Source organism: Molossus molossus, unplaced genomic scaffold (genome assembly GCF_014108415.1).
Source record: "Molossus molossus isolate mMolMol1 unplaced genomic scaffold, mMolMol1.p scaffold_m16_p_6, whole genome shotgun sequence".
NCBI classification, from domain to species: Eukaryota; Metazoa; Chordata; class Mammalia; order Chiroptera; family Molossidae; genus Molossus; species Molossus molossus.
Genome location: NW_023425399.1, coordinates 37,115,944 through 37,140,956, shown reverse-complemented (window position 1 = coordinate 37,140,956; position 25,013 = coordinate 37,115,944). Strand labels below are relative to the sequence as shown.

Below are 25,013 nucleotides of genomic sequence, written 5' to 3'. Positions count from 1 at the left end.
CTTTATTTTCATTATAATTCCAATTTGGTCCTGGGAGATGGTATGTATAGCTTCTATTCACTCTGCCGCCATTTTTGTGTGTCTTAACACATAATTTTAATATAAAAATAGGATTTATTACAGAAAGTAAAGAAGAAACCTTTCAAAGTAATAATCAGTAACTAATGAAACAGATTATTTGGATTTGAAACAAATTTTTGTAAGTATAGTGTTAAACCTGATAATGGAGGGAACTGGAAGTTGACATAGGAAGATCGTCTTTGTGCAGTAAGCGACAGGGACTTAGAGGTTTTAAAGCAGATATGCGTCTTCCTGGAAATAGCAGTATGGTAAAATTATTCTGATGGTTAATATAAGCTAGGTTAAAATTAGAATAATCATGATTAAATCTGTTAGGAAATTTTTGTAAGAAAGCAGGTATGAAAAAAAAGATGGCGGAAGACAGGACTGGAGGGAGGGTGAGTGTGTGAGAGTGTGGATGGACGTGAAGGTGGACGACCAAACCTCTGCAGTGCAGAGACACAGAGCAGAAAATTCCTGTGCTGTGGACAGAGCAGCCGGCTACCACGGTAATCGGCCCTTCAGGGTACTTCTCCCTGCACCGAGGGGAGATTGCACCATTTTGGAAGATCCTGGGTCTTCCCTGGGAAAAGGCAGTGGGAGCAGCTAGGGCTCAGCAACCTGAGCGCATCAGCACACCTGGCACTATCGAACCAGTAGACACTCTGTGTCAACACAGACCAGTGCACAGTAGTGGAGTTCCCAAGATGCTGGTCACAGAAGCTGTGGATATCCAGGAGCCCAGCACCATCCCCCATAGTAGCAGCCCGATCAGAGTTCGGATATACCCCCAGCAACAGAGGCTGGGGAGCAGAAATCCATCCCCAGGCAACAGAAGCACAGACCAGCAGATGAGATCCATCCCCAAAATCTACAGCAAAAGCTGAGCAGGAGTTGAGCCCCATAGGGCAGCAGCACTTCCCAGCCACCAGTGGCAGGACCTGGGGCCAATGCACACCACAGAGGACTATATGGTCCAGTAGCTCACAAGTGCAGTGGCAAGCCTGAGCCCCAGAGAGACTGCTGCAGCTGTCCACGCCCGGAAACTGCAGGGTGCAGGGGCTCCAGAGAGGTCTGTGCCACCCAGCAGGACTGTGATCCAGTTACCTGCAGGACCTGTGTAGTGCTGAAGCACCAGAGGGTCCTGTGAGACCCAGCAGGAACTATGCTATTCAGTTACCCATGGGTCCTGCTGGGTGCTGAAGCACCTGAGAGGCCTGTGCGACCAAGCAGCCAATAACATAGGCATAGAGCCAGGTCCCCAGAGGGACAGTACGATCCAGTTACCCACAGAACTTGCAGGATGCGGAGGTACCAGAAAGGCCTGTGTGACCCAGCTGCACACAAGATAGGCTTAGAGGATTAGGAAAAGGAGGAGGAGTGAATAGAAGCCATGCAAATGATCTCCCAGGACCAAACAAGAATTACAACTAAAATAAAGACAAATCCTCAGAAAAAAGCAACAGATAAGCAGCAGGACAGGACCATATAACCAGGGACACTGGTAGGATCTGTGGAGGTGCAAGAGGGTGGCAGGCTGGGAGCCCACGGACAGCAGCAGTATAGCTATGTGCAGCGCCCATAAGGAATAAAGACCAAGCCCGCTCCACAGTGCAGAGAGCCAAAACAGAGTGCTAAAATTACCACAGCCACTCACCTGTTGGCTATGGCAGAGGGAGAGCAGACTGGGCTGGAACTCTGTGGGGACTCCCGGGATTTGGAGGGCACTCAGAGTTTTTGCTGAGTTGCGGCCACAAAGGACAGTGGCCAGTGTCCTCCTTCCCAGAGCTATGGGGAAAAGCAGCAGCCCTCCCCCTCGAAGATTCAGCCTTTCCCAGGTGAGGCAAAGAAATGAAAATTGAGGCTCATTAACAACCAGCATGTATCCTATTCTCTGGAAATCCTCTTATGCAGAACACCAGGGCTACATTTCAAGGCACTGAGTAACTGAGACTACTAGCCACCAGGAAAAAGCTAGAGGATAACTGAACCTTTCCTGGGCTTGGAAATCTACCCAGGAAAGTAAGACTTGACAGTGGTGTTTAACGTGGGCCCACCCAGGCTCATCCAAACCCACTAGAGGAAGCCACAAACTGAAAAACACCAACACCCACAGGGAAAATTTGGCAGGCTCCAATACACACTGAGATGGCCAAAATGGTGAAACAAAGAAACAAATTCCAAAGGAAAGAACAAGAGAACTCTATCGAAGATGAGATCAATCAAATGCAGCTAAATAAATTATCAGAGGTAGAGTTGAGAGCCATGATCTTGAGGAAGCTCAACAGCATGAGTAAGGACATCAGCACCATGAGTAAATATATAGAAACACTGAAAACCAACCAAGTGAAAATGAAGAATGACATAGCAGAAATAAAGAACACATTGGAAGGACTAAACAGCAGAGTAGAGGAAGCTGAGGACCGGATCAGTGAATTAGAAGACAGAGTAGAAAAAAAATCAACCAATCAGAAAACCAAATGGAAAAAATGATTAAAAAACAGCAAGACAGCTTAAGAGAACTGTGGACAACTGGAAACATAATAACATTTGCATCATAGGAGTCCCCTAAGAGGAAGAAAATGGGCAAGGGCTGGAGAATATATTTGAAGAAATAGTGACAGAAAACTTTCCTAACTTGGTGAAGCAAGAAGGCCTTCAAGTTCAAGAAGCACAGAGAGCCCCAAGTAAGAAGAACCCAAACAGGCCCACTCCAAGACACATAGTAATCAAAATGCCAAAAATTAAAGACAAAGAGAGAATCCTAAAGGCAGCAAGAGATAAGCAACAGGTTACCTACATAAACAACCCCATAAGGCTCTCTGCCGTCATCTCAACAGAAACACTACAGGCCAGAAGGGAGTGCCAAGAAGTAATCAAGGTCATGAAAAATAAGAATCTGAATCTAAGACTACTCTATCCAGCAAGGCTATCATTCAAAATAGAAGCTCAAATAAAGAGCTTTCCAGAAAGAAAAAGGCTAAGAAAATATATTAACACCAAATCAGCACTGCAAGATATGCTAAAAGGACTGCTGTAATTAGTAGAAGAAATAGGGAAAAAAAATGGAACCACATTAAACAAAATGGCAATAAATAATTACATATCAATTATCACCTTAAATGTGAATGGTTTGAATGCTCCGATAAAAAAACAGAGTAGCTGATTGGATAAGAAAGCAACACTCATTTATATGTTGTTTACACGGGACCCACCTCACAACAAAAGACTGACATAGGTTGAAAGTGAAGGGATGGAAAAAATCTTTCAAGCAAATGGAAAGCAAAAAAAAGCTGGGATAGCAATACTCATATTTAATAAAGTAAATTTCTAAATGAAGACCATAACTAGAGACAAAGAAGGCCACTACGTAATATTGAAAGGATCTATCCAAAAGGAATATGTAATGTTGGTAAACATATATGCACTCAACATAGGAGCACCAACGTATATTAAAAATATTTTGGAGGACTTCAAAGGAGAAATTGACAGCAATACAGTCATAGAAGGGGATTTCAACACCCCGCTGACATCATTGGATAGATCTTCTAGAGAACAAATTAACAAGGAAACACAGACTCTAAACGAAGTGCTAGATCAAATGGATTTAATAGATATCTAAAGAGAATTACACCCCAAAATTGGAGAATTCACATTCTTCTCACATGGGACATTCTCAAAATCAGACCACATGTTAGGACACAAACTAAGTCTCCACATGTTCAAGAAAATTGAAATCATATCAAGCATTTTCTCAGATCACAATGGCATAAAACTAGAAATCAATTGCAACAAGAACATGCAAAGACATTTGCAAACATGGAGACTAAATAGCATGTTACTGAACAAAGAATGGGTTACCATGGAGATCAAGGAAGAAATTAAAAACTTCCTGGAAACCAATGAACATGAACACACAACAACACAAAATCTATGAGATGTAGCAAAAGCAGTTTTGAGAGGGAAGTTCATAGCACTACAGGCCTACCTCAAGAAGCAAAAAAAAATTCTAACAGAATATTTAACCTCAGAAATTAAAGAACTAGAAAGCAAAAAAAAAAGGAAAACCCCAGAGCAAGTAGAAGGAAGGAAATAGTAAACATCAGAGCAGAAATAAATGACATGGAGTCCAAAAAAACAATTCAAAGGATCAATGAAACAAAGAGCTGGTACTTTGAAACGATAAACAAGATTGATGGACCCTTAGCTAGACTCACCAAGAAACAAAGAGAGAGAACCCAAATACACAAAATCAGAAATGAAAGAGAAGAAATAATAACTGACACCACAGAAATACAACGGATTGTTAACAAATATTAAGAACAATTATACGGCAACAAATTCGACAATCTAATTGAAATGAACCAATTTAGAAACACATAGTCCCCCAAAACTGAACCAGAAAGAGATAGAAAACTTGAAAAGACCGACAACAACAGAAGAAATTGAACATGTAATCAAGATTCTCCCAGCAAACAAAAGCCCAGTCTGGCTTCACAGGGGAATTTTATTGAACATTCAAAGAACTAATACCCATTCTTCTCAAACTATTTCAAAAAATTCAAGAAGAAGGAAGACTTCCAAACTCGTTTTATGAGGCCAGCATAATTCTAATTCCAAAACCACAAAAAGACACTACAAAGAAAGAAAACTACAGACCAATAACCCTGATGAACATAGATGCCAAAATTCTGAACAAAATACTACCAAATCAAATCCAGCAATACATCAAAAAAAGTATTCACCATGACCAAGTGGGATTCATCCCAGGGATGCAAGGCTGGTACAATATTCCCAAATCAATAAATGTGATACACCACATATACAAAATAAAAAATAAAAATCATTTGATCATATCAATAGACGCTGAAAAAGCTTTCAATAAAATCCAACGCCCATTTCTGATAAAAATGCTCAGCAATGTGGGAATATAGGGATCATATCTTGACATAATAAAGGCCATATATGAAAGACTTACAGCCAACATCATACTCAATAGGCAAAAATTAAAAGCATTTCCCTTAAGAAAAGGAACAAGGCAAGGATGCCCACTTTCACCACTCTTACTTAACATAGTACTGGAAGTCTTAGCCACAGCAATCAGACAGGAGGAAAAAATAAAACAGATCCAAATTGGAAAGGAGGAAGTGAAACTGTCATTATTCACAGATGACATCTTACTATATGTAGAAAAACCCCAAAGACTCCATCAAAAATTTCCTAGACTTAATAAATGAATTTGGCAAAATAGCGGGATACAAAATTAACATAAAAAAATCGATGGCACACTTATACACCAATGATAAAGACACAGAAAAAGAAACAACAACAAAAATCCCATTTACCATCGCAGCAAAAAAATTAAGATACCTAAAAATAAACTTAACCAAAGAAATAAAAGACCTATTCACAGAAAACTACAGACCATTGAAAAAGAAATAGAGGAAGATATAAAAAAGTGGAAGCACATACCTTGTTCATGGATTGGAAGAATCAACATCATTAAAATGTCCATACTACCCAAAGCAATCTATAGATTCAATGCAATCCCCATCAAAATACTGACGACATACTTCACAGAACTAGAACAAATACTTCAAAAGTTCATATGGAACCAAAAAAGACCTCAAATAGTCACAGCAATCTTGAAAAAGAAGAACAATGATGGAGGAATCACATTACCAGATATCAGGTTATACTACAAAGTCACTATAATCAAAACAGCCTAGTACTGGCATAAGAGCAGACATATAGACCAGTGGAACAGAACAGAAAACCCGGAAATGAACCCAAGGCAATATGCTCAATTAATATCTGACAAAGGTGCAAGAGCATACAGTGGAGTAAAGACAGCCTCTTTAATAAATGGTGTTGGAAAAATTGGACAGCTACTTGCAAAAAAATGAAACTAGACCATCAACTTACATCATACACAAGAATAAACTCAAAATGGATAAAAGACTTAAATGTACTCATGAATTCATAAAAATCCTAGAAGAAAATGTAGGCAACAAAATTTCCGACATTATACGCAGCAGAATTTTCACTGATACATCACCTAGGGCAACAGAAACTAAGAAGAAAATGAACACATGGGACTACATCAAACTAAAAAGCTTCTGCACAGCTAAAGATACAATCATCAAAATAGAAAGGCAACCCACTGTATGGGAGAACATCATTGCCAATGATGTATCAGATAAGGGGTTAATTTCCAAAATATATAGAGTGCTCATACAACTCAAGAAAAGGAAGACAAAGAACCCAATTAAAAATTTGCAGATGATCTAAATAGACACCTCTCCAAAAGGATATACAAATGGCCAAGAGACATATGAAGAAATACTCAACATCACTAATCATCAGAGAGATGCAAATTAAAACAACAATGAGGTATCACCTCACACCTGTCAGAATGGCCGCCATCAACAAATCATCAAACAACAAGTATAGGCAAGGGTGTGGAGGAAAGGGGACTTTAGTACACTGCTGGTGGGAATGCAGACTGGTGCAGCCACTATGAAAAACAATATGGTGTTACCTCAAAAAATTCAAAATGGAATTCCCATTTGACCCAGTGATCCTACTTCTAGGCATAAACCCTAAGAAGCCTGAAACACCAATTAGAAAGAATATATGTACCCCCATGTTTATAGCATCACTATTTACACTAGCTAAAATCGGGAAACAGCCCAAATGTCCATCAGTAGACGAATGGATAAAAAAGCAGTGGTACATATACACAGTGGAGTACTATGCAGGTGTAAGAAAGAAAGATCTCTTATCCTTTGAGACAACACAGAGCAACCTGGAATGGATTATCCTAAGTGAAACAAGGCAAGCAGAGAAAGACAAATATCATGTGATCTCACTTATTTGTGGAATATAATCAACACAATAGTCTGGGGAACGGGGAAATCCCAGAGATGTGGAAGTGTGATACAGACTGACAATCCCCTGGACAGGGAGGCGCAGGGGAGAGATAAACCACAGAACTTTTACGCATGTATGTATGAACATTGGACATGGACAACAAAGGTGGGGACAGGGTGAGGAAGGCGGAGAGGGGGAAATCAGTGGGGGTAAAAGGAGAACCATCTGTAACAAAAATAAATTAATTAATTAGAATGAAAAAAAAAAAAAAAAGGCCTTCTGGTCAAGATGGCAGTGTAGGTAACCACAGTATCACGTCCTCCCACAACCACATCAAAGTTACAACTAAACTATAGAACAACCATCATTCAAAACCGCCTGATAAAGCTGAATGAAAGTCCTACAACTACGGAATTAAGAAGCAGCCACATCGACACTGGTAGGAGGAGCAGAGGCGGACGGGCTGGTCCCACATCTATGTGTGGTGGATAAAAATCAGGAAGATACCTCGGCTGGGAAGGTCCTCCCTCAAGACTGAGGGGTCCTCATCCCATACCAGACGCCCCGCTCAGGGTTCCAGTGCCAGGAAGAGAAGTCCCCATAACTTCTGGGTGGAAAAACCCGTGGGGCCCTGGCCGGTTTGGCTCAGCAGTTGGAGCATCGGCCTGCAGTACAGAGAGACCCAGGTTCGGTTCCAGCTAAGGGCACGTACCTCGGTTGCAGTTTGTCCCTAGCCCTGGTTGGTCGTGCGGGTGACAGCCACTCGATGTGTCCCTTTCACATCGATGCTTCTCTCTCTCTCTCTTCCTCTCTCTCCCTCCCCCTCTATCTGAACAAAAAATGGAAAAATGTTGTCTCGTGAGGATAAAAAAAACAAAACAAAACCGTGGGAACTAAGGCTTAGGGAAGCTGAGGTGGCTGGTGCCCCTGGCAGCTCCTTAAAGGGCCCGCTCACGGACTTATCAGACTCACTCCCTCTGAGCTTGGAGGGGAGGCAGCTCGAGGGGCACCAGAGACATATAGGGAAGAACTGAGCTGTTTGGTATTGGAGCGAGGGCTGGAAAGGGGGCTTTCTCCAGGACAAACGTGCTGTCAGAGGCCTTTGTTCCTTTGGAGAGCGCTTCCTGTTGGGGTGGCCAACAGCTGCCATATCTGGGACTCCAGCAACCTAGCTCACACTGGTAGCCCTGCCCTGGTGATTCTCTGAGGCCCTGCCCCATCCAACTTTCAGGCCCACCCAAGCTGTTGCCAATGGCTTAACGATAGGATTGGCCTGTCTTGGATCCTGCTTCAAGTTTTTCCTAAATTCTTTCAAACGAGCAGTATCTGGTCACAGCTAGCCCCATACCTCTCGTTAAGTAATACACTGAAACAAACACAGGGAGGCAGCCAAAATGAGGAGACAAAGAAACAAGTCCCAAATGAAAGAACAGAACAAAACCCCAAGCAAAAAACTAAGCAAAAAGGAGATAAACAACCTAACAGATGCTGAGTTCAAAATACTGCTTATAAGGATGTTCAATGAGCTTAATGAGAACCTCAGTGAACTTAGTGAGGGCCTCAAGAGCATAAAAAAGGACCAGTCAGAAATGATGGATGCACAGGCAGAAATGAAGGAGGCATTAACTGAAAAAAAGAATAATTTACACAGATTCAATAGTAGAGTACATAAATCCAAGAAGCAAACCCTATTTGGAATATAATGAAGCAAAAAACACCCAATCAGAACAGCGAAAAAAAAAAAAGAATCCAAAAAAATGAGGATAGTGTAAGGAGCCTCTGGGACAACTTCAAGCATGCCAACATTCGCATCTTGGGGGTGCCAGAAGGAGAGGAGGGAGAACAAGAAATTGAAAACCTGTTTGAAACAATAATGGCAGAAAACTTTCCTAACTTGGTGAAGGAAACAGACATACAAGTCCAGGAAGCACAGAGAGTCCCAAACAAGATGAACCCCAGAGGCCCACACCAAGACACATCATCATCAAAATGTAAAAGGTTCAAGACAAAGAGAGAATCTTAAAAGCAGCAAGAGAAAAGCAGTTAGGTACCTACAAGGGAGTTCCCATTAGGCTGTCAGCTGATTTCTCAAAAGAAACTTTGCAGGCCAGAAGGGAGTGGCAAGAAATATTCAGAGTGATGAAAGGCAAGAACCTACAACCAAGATTACTCTATCCTGCAAAGCTGTCATTTAGAATGGATGGCCATATAAAGAGTTTCTCAGACAAGAAAAAGTTAAAGGAGTTCATCACCACCAAACCGTTATTATATGAAATGATGAAAGGTCTCTTTGAAGATAAAGATAAAATATATGAACAAACAAAATGGCAATGAATACATAGCTATCGACAATGGAATCTGCAAACAAAATGAACAGGCAGAATAGAAACATTGTCATAGATACAGAGAACATTTTGTTGGTTGCTAGATGGGAGGGGGTTGGGGGAACGGGTGAAAAAGATGAAGGGATTAAGAGGTACAAATTCATTGCTAGACTGACAAACCTCAAAGGGAAGGGGTTTGGGGGTTGGGAAGAAATAAACCAAAGAACTTATATGCATAACCAATGGACACAGACAATAGTGTGGGAAAAGGCGGGAGGGGGGAAGAGGGGATCAATGGGAGGAAAATGAAGAACATTTGTAATACATTCAACAATAAAGATTTAAAAAATAAAATAAAAATAAAAAAAAGAAAAAAGAAAAGAATGCAGGCATGACAAGATGAGGGTCTGATTTCCTTTGGCAGAATTTTCAAGTCCTTTGTAGGTGCTAACCCTCACTCTTACTCCTGCATTTCCCCGGTTGTCTACCCATTTCTGCTATCTTAGATTCATCTGCATACTTTCCAGCCTGGCCTGCTCCCTTAAATTTAGTCCTAGGTTTTGGAACTATCCTTGTTGCCAGGTTTGTCTCTAATCACTTGTCTCACTTCTGTCATATTGGATTTTTTTGGATGCTCCTGTGATTTGTGTTTTTCTGCTTTCAGTTTTTTGATTCTCAGGGTTCCACGTTGTAAGTATAGCTGCCTGTCCTGTAATCAGCATGTTATCCTTTCCTAGTTCCTGACCTCCTGCATTCACTGTTTACTCCAAAGCTCTTGCTGACCCAGCTCAACCCTTAGATCATGCCAGAGAGAAGAGGTAAGGACTGAGCATTGAGAAATACATGCTAATTAGATGATACAAAACCAAAGAGGAACTGTAGAATAGAGGCTTGAAAGAAAGAAAGACATCCAGTTTAGTGTAGTCACAGAAGCCAGTGAACTACACAGAGACTAAGAGAAAGGTTAGAAAGGATTTGGTAGTTCATATTTTTATACTTTTAATACATCTGATGGTCAAAACATATGAATCAGGTGAAGCCCTAAGTGAGTCATGAAGCACTATTTTGAAGAACTAAGATAGGAGAATCAATAAAAAACTTCTATTTAACTTTTTTAATAAATGTTTTGTGAACAAATAAACAAATGCATCTTCTTATTTGCCCATAGCTTCCTAGGCATATTCACCCATAAAGTAAGGTGTGTTTTTTTTTTTCAGAACCACAGTCAATAAAGGAACAGTCACATTACTCAGTGTCCCAATGTCCATTCAAATAAAAATGAAGCATGTCCTTGAAAAAAAGGAGGTGGGCTGCATTGGGGAAATGAATGGTAAAGTCAGGAGTTCATGTATATCAAGTCTTTCATGAGAACATGGATCTGAAAAGAACTGTGATCAAGGCAATTTTTTTAGATACTACTTTCTTCTAATCTTTTTAAAAATTCTATGAATATATTTCATATGATTTATTTTGGCATTATGTATTGATCTAACATAGCTTCTGAGAATTGAGAATTCTGTCTACGGAATTCTAGTAGGCTGATGAAAAGACTTGTTTAAGTTATCAATTGCTGCAAAACAAACAACCCAAAACTTAGTTATTTGAATTGACAATAATTTACTATTTCTCATTATTCTCTGTGGGTTGACTGGGTGATACTTTTACTGGTCTCACTGGGCCCACTCATGTAGCTTCACTCAGCTGGTGGTCAGCTGAAACAGCTGGGCCTCTCTCTCCCATGGTCTATTATCCCTGGCTCCTTCAGGGCTTGCTGATCTTAGGGCATTAGTCCAAGAGGGTAAAAGAGGCTGAAAGGCCTAAGGACTAGCCTTGGAAGTTAAGCAGTGTCACCTGCCACATTTCTGTTGGTCAAGGCAAGTCACAAGGGCAGCTCATTCTAAGAGAGGGGAAAATAGTCTCATCTCTTGATAAGAGATATGAGCACAGGAAGTTTTGATTCATTAGGGCCATTGTTGTAACATTTTAAAAGTCTATTTTTAGGGAAACTTTTCATTTTTTATTTTGAACTGTCTCAATCTCTTTTAGTCCAAGCTAGTGGTATTTTTGGGGTTCACTCTATGAACCTAAAACTGCATGGATAATTCTTTTGGAAGCAGTGGACTGTAGTGCTAGTTTCCTTCTCACTATGTCAAAATTATTCTCTCTCAGTAGGGGTTAGTAATTTAAAACTCTAGTGTATATAAAATAGTGTTTCACATTATGCAAATAAATGTGTTTCATAAAATTTTGCACAGAAGTCATTTTTTGTAAAGACAATGGAGTTTATGTCATTGTAGAAGCTTGCCATTTAAAACCAATCTATTATGAATCCTTTGGTAAAGTTTGGAGAGACAGTGGCATAGAAAGAGGGATAGCTCTGAAGTCAGATCTGCATTTGAATCTCACTGTGTCATATGATCTTGAACAAGTTATTCATTCTCATTTGGTGTTAGTTTCCTCATCAGTAAAATAGGAATACAAATATTCTGTGCTTGCAGTCTTGATGGTTGTTATGGAGAATGGAGATGAAGTATGTAAAACAACTGGCATATAAGGAATTATAGCTAGAGCTACAATTCTAGAGCTGAATAAAACCTGCCCAAGGCTAACTTCATATCAATCCTTTCTGATGAGATACTCTATTATATGTATATTCATTTATTCATTATGATGATGTATTGCTGATCTTATAAAAACAGACCCCAAAAGTAGAAATTTTAAAGGAGATTTCTTAAACTTCACATAAGTAGATTAATATTTTCTTCCTGTACTAGTGGCTTGTATTTTTCACAGGGAGTTCTGGAATTTATGGTTTTTCAGTATTCATACAGAGGGAAGTAATGAAACAGTGGAACAGGCCCCCAGCAATCATCAGTGTTTCTCAACTGATATAGAAAGCACTATACAATTTTGTAGCAGAATTTTTTTTCCAGTCGCCAATTAAAATGTTTTTATTAGATGAAAACCTAAAAGCCTGAAATTTAGAAAAGCAACACTATTTAAATGTTTTAAAACAGTGAGGTGTGTTTTTTGGTAATTGTGTATCTTCTGCAGAAGTGATGACCAGCTATCTTTATCTTCTTTCTATGTTTTAAGCTATTAGTTTGTTCCTTCAGTTAGATTCTTATACCTCCTCCCATTTTACTAATTCTTTGATCTAAATTTATCCCACATTTGATAATTGCTTTTAACCTTGTAATTTTCATGCTAATATTTGGCCACTGACAGCTTAATTTTGTGGTCCAGTGTATAATACAAACTTTATTCCATTTGACATCCATAATTTTTACCTCTTGCTGTAATACAATTGACACTTTATACTTCTTATTCTATGTGTATACATTCTATGCATACTAACTCTAATTTTATTCTGTATACTTTAGAAAATATAATAATGGGAATATAGAAAATATAATAATGGGAATATAGAAAATCACATTGCTTTTTCTACTTTACTTTTTCTAGTTGTGATAATGGAGTTTAAAAATTACTAAACATTTACTATGACTATAATTTCAGTCACACTGTCTGATTTCTAATGCACATATAATTAGGATAAGTAATTTGTTTTGAACAAAATACTTTAATTGAGAAAGAAGTCTTTTTATAGGCAAAGTATTAATAACTTTTAACATATGAAGTCTCTAATAATGCCTTATTTGCCATAGTCCTTTCAAAGTACTAATTTACATACATTATTATCTTGAAGGCATCTTAAACTTTTTAACAAAGTAGGCCTCATATAATCATAATAATATATATAGCTAATATATATTAAAAACTGAATATGTGTTAAGTACTGACTAAATACTTTACATGGATTACCTCATTTGATTAATGGAATAGTTACAAAATCAGGACTAGAACACAGGCCTATTTGACTCAAAGGCCACATGATGAATCATGATGCTATGTTGCCTCTTATAATGAGCATCCATGGCTCCAAAATGATCATTTGGCAAATGTGGGACAGAGTTTCATTTGTAATAACATTCTTATTCTGGCGTAATTTATTTTACATTCTGAAATTAAAGAGCAATTCTAATGAACATAACAGTATGAAATGTATATAATCTTTTTAAATTTTTCATATGCTTTATATTAATGTGTTTATCAACTTGCAGTTACTCAATTTTTATTTAGAATTCTCCAATTGTTTCTCTAATTTGAAAAATGACTAAATATCAAACAATCTGGGGCCAGTTTCTATAGAGTCTGACTTACAAAGTAAACAGGAAAGAATTGTGAGGACAAGTACTAAATTTTACCAGTCACAAAGAGAATAAAACATATTACATTAGTAAATACAATGTAGAGATAATATTTGAACATTTATAACCTGATCTTAAAGTACAAATTCATGATTTTTGGAAACACAAAATTTTGACTACCCCATATTTGTCTTGAATCAAATTCTTCAGTCTGTAAAATGTGAACATATCATGTTCATTCATGTTTTACTTCAGGAAAGTTTACTGTGCATCAAATAATTTTTTAGTCATTAAAAATTATCAATCCTAATAATGTAATTAAGTTGACATGCTATGATGTGTCACCCTGTTATATAGGTTTTCAGAGACTTATTTTTCTAAATATGTAAGTTAAGAAATTTTAAGTACTATATAGAAATGATATATACCAATGATTACATATGTGTTCTATATGGTAGATCTGTGCTATTCTTTATAAAAAGATTCATTAAAATTGCTTATGAAAATTTGATCAAATTTGGAAGCCTAATGTAATTATTCTAGTCTATATCTCTCAGATATTTATATCATCCAACTACATATATTAATTTTTAGTATTTCTCTGACATATGAATGAGTCTATGAAATATAAAAAGACTACATTCCATCTTCTCTATTTTAATATTCTCTACTAATAGATGGCATTTATTTACATAGATACATTTAAATTAAGTTCTAGCTCAAAAAGTTTTCCACTATTATAATTAACTATTATTTATAGAATTTTCATGTTAATTCAATTTCAAAATGCTTGATTAAAGTATTTAGATTATCATTGTGTCATTAACAAATAGCTTATCAGTAAAGGAATTGTTTTGTAACACACTATTAGTAACTTCAAATTACACATTATTTTCAACTATTATTCTTAGAGATCTAAAAATTAGCTAGAAAGTTTTTAACAAGAAATTGTACTTAGTGACATTTTTAAAAATGTTTTCAAATTTTATAGAAATGTTTTCTATGTTGTAGATATTGAAGCAGAAAGACATAATAAAAAGCAAAAACAAAGAAATGTCACCATACAGGTAAATATTTTGCTACATCATTATATTTTCCAATACAAAATTTAGGCTATAGGCACTATTAGTAGTATTGATTTGGCCTGCTCAGAATTCTTATACAAGTAAATATTGACTATTGTTTTTATTCTTATGTTTTTCATTCTCAATCCATATTTTTTATTCATTCATTAAACAAATATTGACTCATTCCATTGTGAAAAGATAAGACTGTTGTGAAGCCCAAGCACTCTCATGAGCCATGACCTATCTGAGGTCCTAAATCTTACAACAAAAAGGACAGAGGCTAGTCTAGCTTATAGAGTCACAGATGCTTATTAAACTTTATATACCTCATGATGTCTTCTGACATTTTGGAAGTAGGGGATTCAACATTTTCAGTCTATTCTCAGTTCAGCACCCAACATAATTCTGTAAATGTAAGTAATTTCAAATTGCTCCTGTACTTGAAACCCTTTAGTGGCTTCCCATCTCATTTAGAGTAAAACCAGTGTCCTGCTTATTACTCTGGTCTGCACCAGTTTTTATTTTATTTTATTTATTTTTATTTTTTTATTTTTATGGTATGTGCCCCTAGTGGAAATCAAACCCGGGACTCTCTGGTCTGCAGGCCGACACTCCAACCACTGAGCCAAACCGGCCAGAGCTGCACCAGTTTTTATCTCTGACCTCCTCTTACTACTATCTCCTTTACTCATACCATTCTAGACACACTGGCTCTACACTGTTCCTCAGAAACCCCAGGCATGTGCTCACCTTTCTGTTCTTTCTACTTGGAATGCTCTTGAACCCAGATATTCATGTAGCTCCCTTCCCTCACCTCATGAAGGTCTTTGCTCAAATGTTATCTTTTTGGAGGGTTTTTCCCTGGACACACTGTAAAATTTGCAATCACTCTTCTCAAATTTCAAACTCTATCACAGCACCTTCTGTCTCCCTTCCCTGCTATATTTTTTCTCTCAGAATTGTTACTGTGTACATATCATATTTTGATGTTTCTTGTCACTCCCCTTCCATTAGAATATAAACTTATAAGAGTAGGGGTTTTGTCTGTGTTGTTTACTTCAGTTATCCCAGCAACTAGAACAGTACTTAGCAACAAATGTTTATTCAATTAATGAATAAATCTAAATCAAGATTAAAGGAGTAAACTTTGGGAACAAAAAGTTTATATAAATCAAAAACTCCTTTCTACATTGCAGCATTTTCTAAATCACTCCAAATTTGTCTTCTTTACCATAACCATCACATTTCATAATTAACATAGATTATTATCTACAGAAATACAAGTGACCTTGGCATAAAGTTCACAGTTTGTCCTTAGGCAGGTGGAGATTAAAGGAACATGAGCTTTATCAGGTCATCTTGGTTTCCCTTGTGGGCTCTTAATGTCTTGTCATATATAATACCTGCCCCATAACATCTGAAAGATATAGTGAAGGCTTAAAGATTTAATTATGTGTGCTACTATCATTTACTCAAGATGTGGTTATATAATGGGTAGATTCTCCATCCTCTGAAATCTTTTTTTTTATAATCACTTATCTTGGTATCAACCTTCTCCAAATGTTTTTTGCCTTCATTTTTAACTGAAATCTAGTAAATCTAGTTGTCTCCTGAAAACTTTCCCTGTTACTCTCTCAAACATTTTTTCCCACATCCCAGTAATGTTGGTCCTAGTTGGGGTAGTAATTATCCTTCTCCCTTCTTATTGCCACAGTCTCATTGGGAGAGTAATAGGAAATAAGTAATTTATAGTCTTTCTCCCCAATTCTGTTATCTGTTTCTCTCTGTTTCCTGTTATCATTCCTGAAAATTTTGGTATCCGTGAATCCTAGCCTCTCATTTCCTATTCCTTTTTTCTTTTCTTTTTTTAAAATTGATATGAGAGAGAGAGAGAGAGAGAGAGAGAGAGAGAGAGAGAGAGAGAGAATTGTTGTTTCACTTATTTATGCATTCATTGGTTGATTTTTGTATGTGCCCTGACCAGGGATCAAACCTTCAACTTTGGTGTGTCAAGACGATGCTGTAACCAAGTGAGCTACCTGGCTAGGGCTTCCTATTTTCATTGTTTAAATCTTTTTGCTCTAATAATTTTACTCTCCTCTCTACTTTCCTGGTGATAACCTAGACTGTGTCTTTTCTAAATTAAAATTTCAAGTTTCCAAGTCTCTAATGGCCACTTGGTGCTTTCCAGAATACTCCATCACAGGATCTTAAATCCATTTACTTCTTTTACTGCTCATCATTCCCCTCAGAGAGTCACTTTTCTTCTTACTTGGCTTAGAGTTGCTGGTTCATTAATACAGGACCACAATCTCTTATCCAAAACCCTAGTGGACAATGGTGTTTCAAACTTCAAGGTTGGATTGTTTTTTAATGTAGTTAAAATATATATAATGTAAAATTTACCCTCATAACCATTATTAACTCTATAGTTTATTAAGGTTAAAAGTACATTTACATTGCTGAACAACCAATCTCCAGAATTCTTTCCATCTTGTAAAAGCGAAACTCTATATCTGTAAAACAATAACTCTTAAATTCTCCCCTCCTCCTAGCCCCTGGCAACCACCATTATAGTTTATATCTCTATGAATCTGATCACTCTAAGTACCTTACATAAGTGAAATCGTACAATATTTTTCTTTTTGTAACTGGCATGATGTCCTTAAACATATTACAGCATGTGTCAGAATTTTTCTCTTTTTTGAGGTCTGAATAATTTTCAGCTGTATGTGTATAACCTCATTTTGTTTTATCCAATCATCTGTGGATGGATGGATATAAGGGTTGCTTACAACTTTTGGCTGTTGTGAATAATGCTGCTATGAACAGGGTGTACAAATATCTCTTTGATATTCTGCTTTTGATTCTTTGGGATGTATACCTTAAAGTAGAATTGCTGGATCATATGGTAATTCTAATTTTAATTTTTTGAGGAACTATTATATTGGTTTCCACAGCAACTACATCCCTACCAACAGTGCACAAGGGTTCCAATTTCTCTATATCTGTGCTAACACTTGTTATTTTCTTTTTTAATATACTAACCATGCTAATGGAGGCAAGGTGGTATATCATTGTGGTTTTGATTAGCATTTCTCTAATGGTTAGTGACATTGAGGATCTTTTCATGTTCTTGTTGGCCATTTGTGTATCTTTAAGGAAATGGCTATTCAATTCATTTACCCATCTTTTTTATAGGGTTGTTTGGGATTTTTGTTGTTGTTAAGTTATAAGAATTCTTTATGTGCTCTGGATATTAACCACTTATCATATATATGATTTTTAAATATTTACTCCCATTCCATCAATTGCTTTTTTACTTTGTTGATAGTGTTTTTTGATGAACAGAGGTTTGAATTTTGATGTTTTCCAATTTATTTAGTTTTACTTTTATTGCCTGTGCTTTTGATGTCATGTACCAAATACAATGTCATAATGCTCTTCCCTAGGTTTTCTTCTAGGAGATTTATAGTTTCAGGTCTTATATATATATATATATATATATATATATAAGGTAAGAGAAAAACTTCATTCCTTTGTACATAGATGTCCAATTTTCCCAGCACAGTTTGTTGCAAAGACTCTTATTTCTCTATTGTATGGTCTTGACACTCTTGTTGAAGATCATTTGACCATATTTGAGAGGGTTTATCTCTTAGCTTTCTATTCTACTCCATGTCTCTCTTTATGCTATTTTTTAATTTGTTTGTTTGTTTATTATAGTTACAGATGTTTCTCCTTTTTCCCCCAATTACACACTCCTCCCCCTCCCTCCCCGTTCTGTCCCCAGCTTTGTAGTCCATGTCCATTGTTCATACACATGCATGAACAATGCATGTTCTATGGTTTATCTCTTTCCTCCCCCACCCTCTCTATTGGAGATTGTCAGTCTGTACCCTTCTTCCACGTCTTTGGGACTACCCAGTTCTTCAGACTGTTATGTTCATTATATTCCACAAATAAATAACATCATATGATATTTGTCTTTCGCTGCTTGGCTTGTTTCACTTAAAATAATACTTTCCAGGTCCCTCTGTGTTGTCTCAAAGGATAAGAGATCTTTATTTCTTATAGCTGCATAGTACTCCATTGTGTATATGTACCACTGTTTTTTTATCCATTCGTCTACTGATGGACACTTGGGCTGTTTCCAGATCTTAGCTATTGTAAACAGTGCTGCTATGAACATGGTGGTACATATATTCTCTCTGATTGGTGTTTCACGCTTCTTAGGCTATATTCCTAGAAGTGGGATCACTGGGTCAAATGGAAGTTCCATTTTGAATTTTTTGAGGTAACATCATATTGTTTCCATAGTGGCTGCACCAGTGTGCATTCCCACCAGCAGTGTACTAGAGTCTCCTTTTCTCCACACCCTCGCCAACACTTGTTGTTTGATACTTTGTTGATACTTTGCGGCCATTCTGACAGGTGTGAGGTGATACCTCATTGTTGTTTTAATTTGCATCTCTCTGATGATTAGTGATGTTGAGCATTTCTTCATATGTCTCTTGGCCATTTGTATGTCCTGTTTGGAGAGATGTCTATTTAGATCATCTGCAAATTTTTAATTGGGTTCTTTGTCTTCCTTTTGTTGAGTTGTATGAGCACTCTATATATTTTGGAAATTAACCCCTTATCTGATGTATCACTGGCAATTATGCTCTCCCATACAGTGGGTTACCTTTAAATTTTGATGGTTGTTTCTTTTGCTGTGCAGAGCTTTTGAGTTTGATGTACTCCCATGTGTTCATTTTTTCCCTCTGTTCCTATTGCCTTAGGTGATGTATCAGTGAAAATTCTGCTGCGTATAATGTCGGAAATTTTGTTGCCTACATTTTCTTCTAGGATTTTTATGAATTCATGAGTCACATTTAAGTCTTTTATCCATTTTGAGTTTATTCTTGCATATGGTTTAAGTTGATGGTCTCGTTTCATTTTATTGCATGTAGCTGTCCAGTTTTCCCAACACCATTTATTAGAGAGGCTGTCTTTACTCCACTGTATGCTCTTGCCACCTTTGTCAAATATTAAAGGAGCATATTGCCTTGGGTCCATTTCTGGGTTCTCTGTTTTATTCTATTGATCTGTGTGACTGTTCTTGTGCCAGTACCAGGCTGTTTTGATTACAGTAGCTTTGCAGTATAACCTGATGTCTGATATTGTGATCCCACCTACTTTGTCCTTCTTTTTCAAGATTGCTGTGGCTATTCGGGGTCTTTTTTGGTTCCATATGAACTTTTGAAGTATTTGTTCTAGTTCTGTGAAGCATGTCATTGGTATTTTGATGGGGATTGCATTGAATGTATACATGGCTTTAGGTAGTATGGACATTTTAATGGTGTTAATTCTTCTAATCCATGAACAAGGTATGTGCTTCCACGTTTTTATATCTTCCTCTATTTCTTTTCTCAATGTACTATAGTTTTCTACAAATAGATCCTTTACTTCTTTGGCTAAGTTTATTCCTAGGTATCTTAATTTTCGTGCCACGATGGTAAAGGGGATTGTTTTTTCAGTTTCTCTTTCTGTGAGTTGATCATTGGTGTATAAAAATGCTGTCAATTTCTTACGTTAATTTTGTATCCTGCTACTTTGCCAAATTCATTTATTAAGTCTAGTAGATTTTCAATGGAGCGTTAGGGTTTTCTATGTATGATATCATGTCATATTCGAATAATGACAGTTTCACTTCCTCCTTTTCCATTTGGATCCCTTTTATATTTTCTTCCTGTCTGATTGCTGTGGCTAAGTCTTTCAGTACTAAATTAAATAACAGTGGTGAAAGTGGGCATCCTTGTCTTATTCCTGTTCTTAAGGGAAATGCTTTTAATTTTTTCACATTGAGTATGATGTTGACTATAGGTCTTTCATATATGGTCTTTATTATGTCGAGATATGATCCCTCTATTCCCACATTGCTGAGTGTTTTTATCAGAAATGGATGCTGGATTTTGTTGAATGCTTTTTCAGCATCTATTGATATGATCATATGATTTTTATTTTTCATTTTGTTTATGTGGTGTATCACATTTATTGATTTGGGAATATTGTACCAGCCTTGCATCCCTGGGATGAATACCACTTGGTCATGGTGAATAATTTCTTTGATGTATTACTGGATTTGATTTGTTAGTACTTTATTCAGGATTTTGGCATCTGTGCTCATCAGGGATATTGACCTGAAGATTTCCTTCTCTGTAGTGCCTTTTTTTTCTGGTTTTGGAATTAGAATTATGTTGGCATCATAAAACGAGTTTGGAAGTCTTCCTTCTTATTGAATTTTTAGGAATAGATTGAGGAGAATGGGTGTTAGTGCTTTGAATGCTCAGTAAAACTCCCTCTTGAAGCCATCCGGGCCTGCTCTTTTGTTTCCTGGGAGAGTCTTCATTGCATCTTCAATTTTATTAGTTGTTATTGGTCTGTACAAGTTTTCTATCTCTTCCCAGTTCAGTTTTGGGAGACTATGTGTTTCTACAAATTTGTCCATTTTTACTTAGATTGTCCAATTTGTTGCTGTATAATTGTTCATAATATTTGTTAACAATCCTTTGTATTTCTTTGGTGTCAATTATTATTTTTCCTCTTTCATTTCTGATTTTGTGTATTTGAGTTCTCTCTCTTTATTTTTTGGTGAGTATAGCTAAGAGTCCATTAATCTTGTTTATCTTTTCCAAAAACTAGCTCTTTGTCAGCCTGTGGTCCAGCAAGACCCAGCCAGGTTGGGTTCCCGCTAAGGGCATGTTTGTCCCCGGCCCTGGTTGGGTCATGCGGGTGGCAACCACTCGATGTGTCCCTTTCACATCAATGTTTCTCTCTCTCTCTCTTCCTTTCTCTCCCTCCCACTCTATCTGAACAAAAAAAAATGTCCTCAGGTGAGGATAAAAAATAAATAAAGAAAGAAAAATAAAGAAAAAAACAAAAACCAGCTCTTTGTTTCATTGATCCTTTGAATTCTTCTTTTGGTCTCCATGTCGTTTATTTCTGCTCTGATCTTTACTATTTCCTTCCTTCTACTTGCTCTGGGGGTTTCTTTTTGTTTGCTTTCTAGTTCTTTAAGTTGTGAGGTTAAGTAGTCAATTAAATTTTTTTCTTGTTTCCTGAGGTGGGCCTGTAGTGCTATGAACTTTCCTCTCAGAACTGCTTCGCTGCATCCTATGTTTTCAAATGTCTTCACATGTTCTTATTGCATTTGATTTCTAGTTTCATGCCATTGTGATCTGAGAAGATGCTTGATATGATTTCAGTCTTCTTGAACTTGTAGAGACTTAGTTTGTGCCCTAACATGTGGTCTATCTTTGAGAATGTCCCATGTGCGCTTGAGAAGAATGTGAATTCTGCAGTTTTGGGGTGTGATTCTCTGTAAATATCTATTAAATTTATTTAACCTAGAGCTTAATTTAGAGTCTCTGTTTCCTCTGTTAAATTTTTTGTCTAGAGGATCTATCCAGTGATGTCAGTGGGGTGTTGAAGTCCCCTGCTATAAATATTGCTGTCGATTTCTCCATTGAAGTTCTCCAGAAGATTTTTAATATATGTTGGTGCTCCTATATTGGGTGCATATATGTTTACCAAGGTTATATCTTCCTGCTGGATAGATCCTTTCAATATTATGTAGTGGCTTTCTTTGTCTCTAGATATGGCCTTCATTTTGAAATCTACTTTATAAGATATGAATATTGCAACCACAGCTTGTTTTTTTCTTTCCATTTGCTTGGAAGATTTTTTTCCATCCTTTTATTTTCAAACTATGTTAGTCTTTTGTTGTGAGGTGGATCTCTTGTAAACAACATATAGATGAGTCATGCTTTCTTATCCAGTCAGCTACTCTATGCCATTTTATTAGAGCATTCAAAACATTTACATTTAAGGTGATTATTGGAATGTACTTATTTATTGTCATTTTTGTTTAGTGTGGTTATATTTTTCTTCCTATTTCTTCTACTAATTATAGCAGTCCTTTTAGCATATCTTGCAGTGCTGATTTGATGTTATTATATTACCTTACCCTTTTTTTTTTGTCTGGAAGCTCTTTATTTGACCTCCTATTTTGAATGATAGGCTTGCTGGGTAGAGTAGTCTTGGATTCAGATCCTTGTTTTTCATGACCTTGATTACTTCATGGCACTCCCTTCTGGCCTGTAGTATTTCTGTTGAGAAGTCAGCTGAGAGCCTTATGGGGGTTCTTTGGTTAGGTAACCTCTTGCTTATCTCTTGCTGCCTTTAGGATTCTCTCTTTGTCTTTAATTTTTTGCATTTTAATTACTATGTGTCTTGGTGTGGCCTGTTTGGGTTCTTCTTACTTGGAGCACTCTGTGCTTCTTGAACTTGAATGCCTTCTTCCTTCATCAAGTTAGGAAAGTTTTCTGTCACTATTTTTTCAAATATATTCTCTAACATTTGCTCATTTTCTTTTTGTTTGGGGACTCCTATGATATTTATGTTATTATGTTTATAGTTGTCCCACAATTCTCTTAAGCCTCCTCCCGTTTTTTAATTGTATTTTCTTTGGTTTTCTTATGGATTAATTTTTTTCTACCCTGTCTTCTAATTCACTGATCCGGTCCTCAGCTTCCTCGACTCTGCTGTTTAGTCCTTCCAATGTATTCTTTATTTCTGCTATGTCATTCTTCATTTTCACTTTTTTGGTTTTCCGTGTTTCTATATCTTTACTCATGGTGCTGATGTCCTTACTCATGCTGTTGAGCTTCCTCAAGATCATGGCTCTCAACTCTACCTCTGATAATTTGCTTAGCTGCATTTGATTGATCTTATCTTCGATAGAGTTCTCTTGTTCTTTCATTTGGGATTTGTTTCTCCATTTTGGCTATCTCAGTGGGTTTTGGAGCTTGCCAAATTTTCTCTGTGGGTGTTGGTTTTCTGCTGTTTGAGGTTCCCTCTACTGGGTTTGGATGAGCCTGGGTGGGCCCACTTTAAACACCACTGTCAAGTCTTACTTTCCTGGGTAGATTTGCAAGCCCATAAAAGGTTCAGTTATCCTCTAGCTTTTTCCTGGTGGCTAGTAGTCTCAGTTACTCAGTGCCTTGGAATGTAACTGTGGTGTTCTGCCTAAGAGGATTTCCAGAGGGTGGGATAGATGCTGGTTATTAATGAGCCTCAATTTTCATTTCTTTGCCTCACCTGGGAAAGGCTGAATCTCTGACTGGAGCCAGGCAGCTGCTTTTTCCAATAGCTTGGGGAAGGAGCACACTGGCCACTGTTCTTTGTGGCTGCAACTCAGCAAAAACTCTGAGTGCCCTCAAAATCCCGGGTGTCCCCACAGAGTTCCATTCCAGTCTGCCCTCCCTCTGCCACAGCCCCCAGGTGAGTGGCTGTGGCTATTTTACTGCTCTGTCCTGGCTCTCTGGGCTGTGGAGCCGGCTTGGTCTATTCCCCAAGGGTGCTGCTCACATCTAAGACTGCTGCTGTCCTTGGGCTCCCAGCCCGTCACCCTCTTGAGCCTTCGCAGATCCTACCTGTGTCACTGGTTATATGGTCCTGCCCTGCTGATTATCTGTTGCTTTTTTCCGAGGTTTTGTCATTATTTTAGTTGTAATTCCCGTTTGGCCCTGGGAGATAGTCTGCATGGCTTCTATTCACACCGCCTCCTTTTTCCCATCCTCTAAGCCTATCTTGTGCACAGCTAGGTGGCACAGGCCTTTCTAGTGCCCCTGCACCATGCAGGTCCTGTGGGTAATTGGATGGCACAGTCCCTCTGGGGACCAGGCTCTATGTCTATGTTAGGGGCTGCTGGGACGCACAGGCCTCTCTGGTGCTTCAGCACCCCACAGGTCCCATGGGTACTAACTGGGTGGCACAGACCTTGCTGGGTCGCACAGTCCTCTTTGTTGCTTTTGCACCTCACAGGCCCTGTAGGTTACTAGATTGCGAAGGCCCTGCTGGGTGGCGCAGGCCTCTCTGGTGCTTTAGCACCCCACAGGCCCTTTGGGTAACTAGGTCGTGCAGTCCCTTCTGGGTCACAGGGGCCTCTCTGGAGCTTTAGCACCCTGCAGGACCCATGGGTAACTGGATCGCACAGTCCCTGCTGGGTGGCACAGGCCTTTCTGGTGCCCCTGCACCCTGCAGGTCCCACGGGCAGGCAGCTGGATGGCACCAGTGTCTCTAGGGCTCAGGCTTCCCACTGCACTTGTGAGCTACTGGACCACTGAGGTGTCTGTGGAGCCCCAGGTCCTGCTGCTGGTGGCTGGGGAGTGCTGCTGCCCTGTGAGGCTCAACTCCTGCTCAGCTTTAACTGTAGTTTTTGGGGATGGGTCTCAGCTGCTGGTCTGTGCTTCTGTTGCCTGGGGATGGATGTCTGCTCCCCAGCCTTTGTTGCTGGGGGTATATCTCAAGTCTGATCGGGCTGCTACTGTGGGAGATAGTGCTGGGCTCTGGGCTGTTCATGGCTTCCATGACCAGCACCTTGGGAGCTCTACTTCTGTGCACCGGTCTGTGTTGACATAGGGTGTCCACTG

General features: G+C 38.2%; 1 protein-coding gene across 1 annotated transcript in view; it reads left to right on the top strand.

The window, feature by feature from the left end:
- The first annotated feature begins 302 nt into the window (after positions 1-302).
- The window catches only part of SEL1L2 (SEL1L2 adaptor subunit of ERAD E3 ligase), a 160,104-nt gene continuing 135,393 nt past the window's right edge, over positions 303-25,013 (top strand). Inside the window, exon 1 of the mRNA XM_036244828.1 lies at positions 303-329. Coding sequence (XP_036100721.1) covers positions 303-329 — 27 coding nt within the window. The remainder of the gene's footprint in view (positions 330-25,013) is intronic.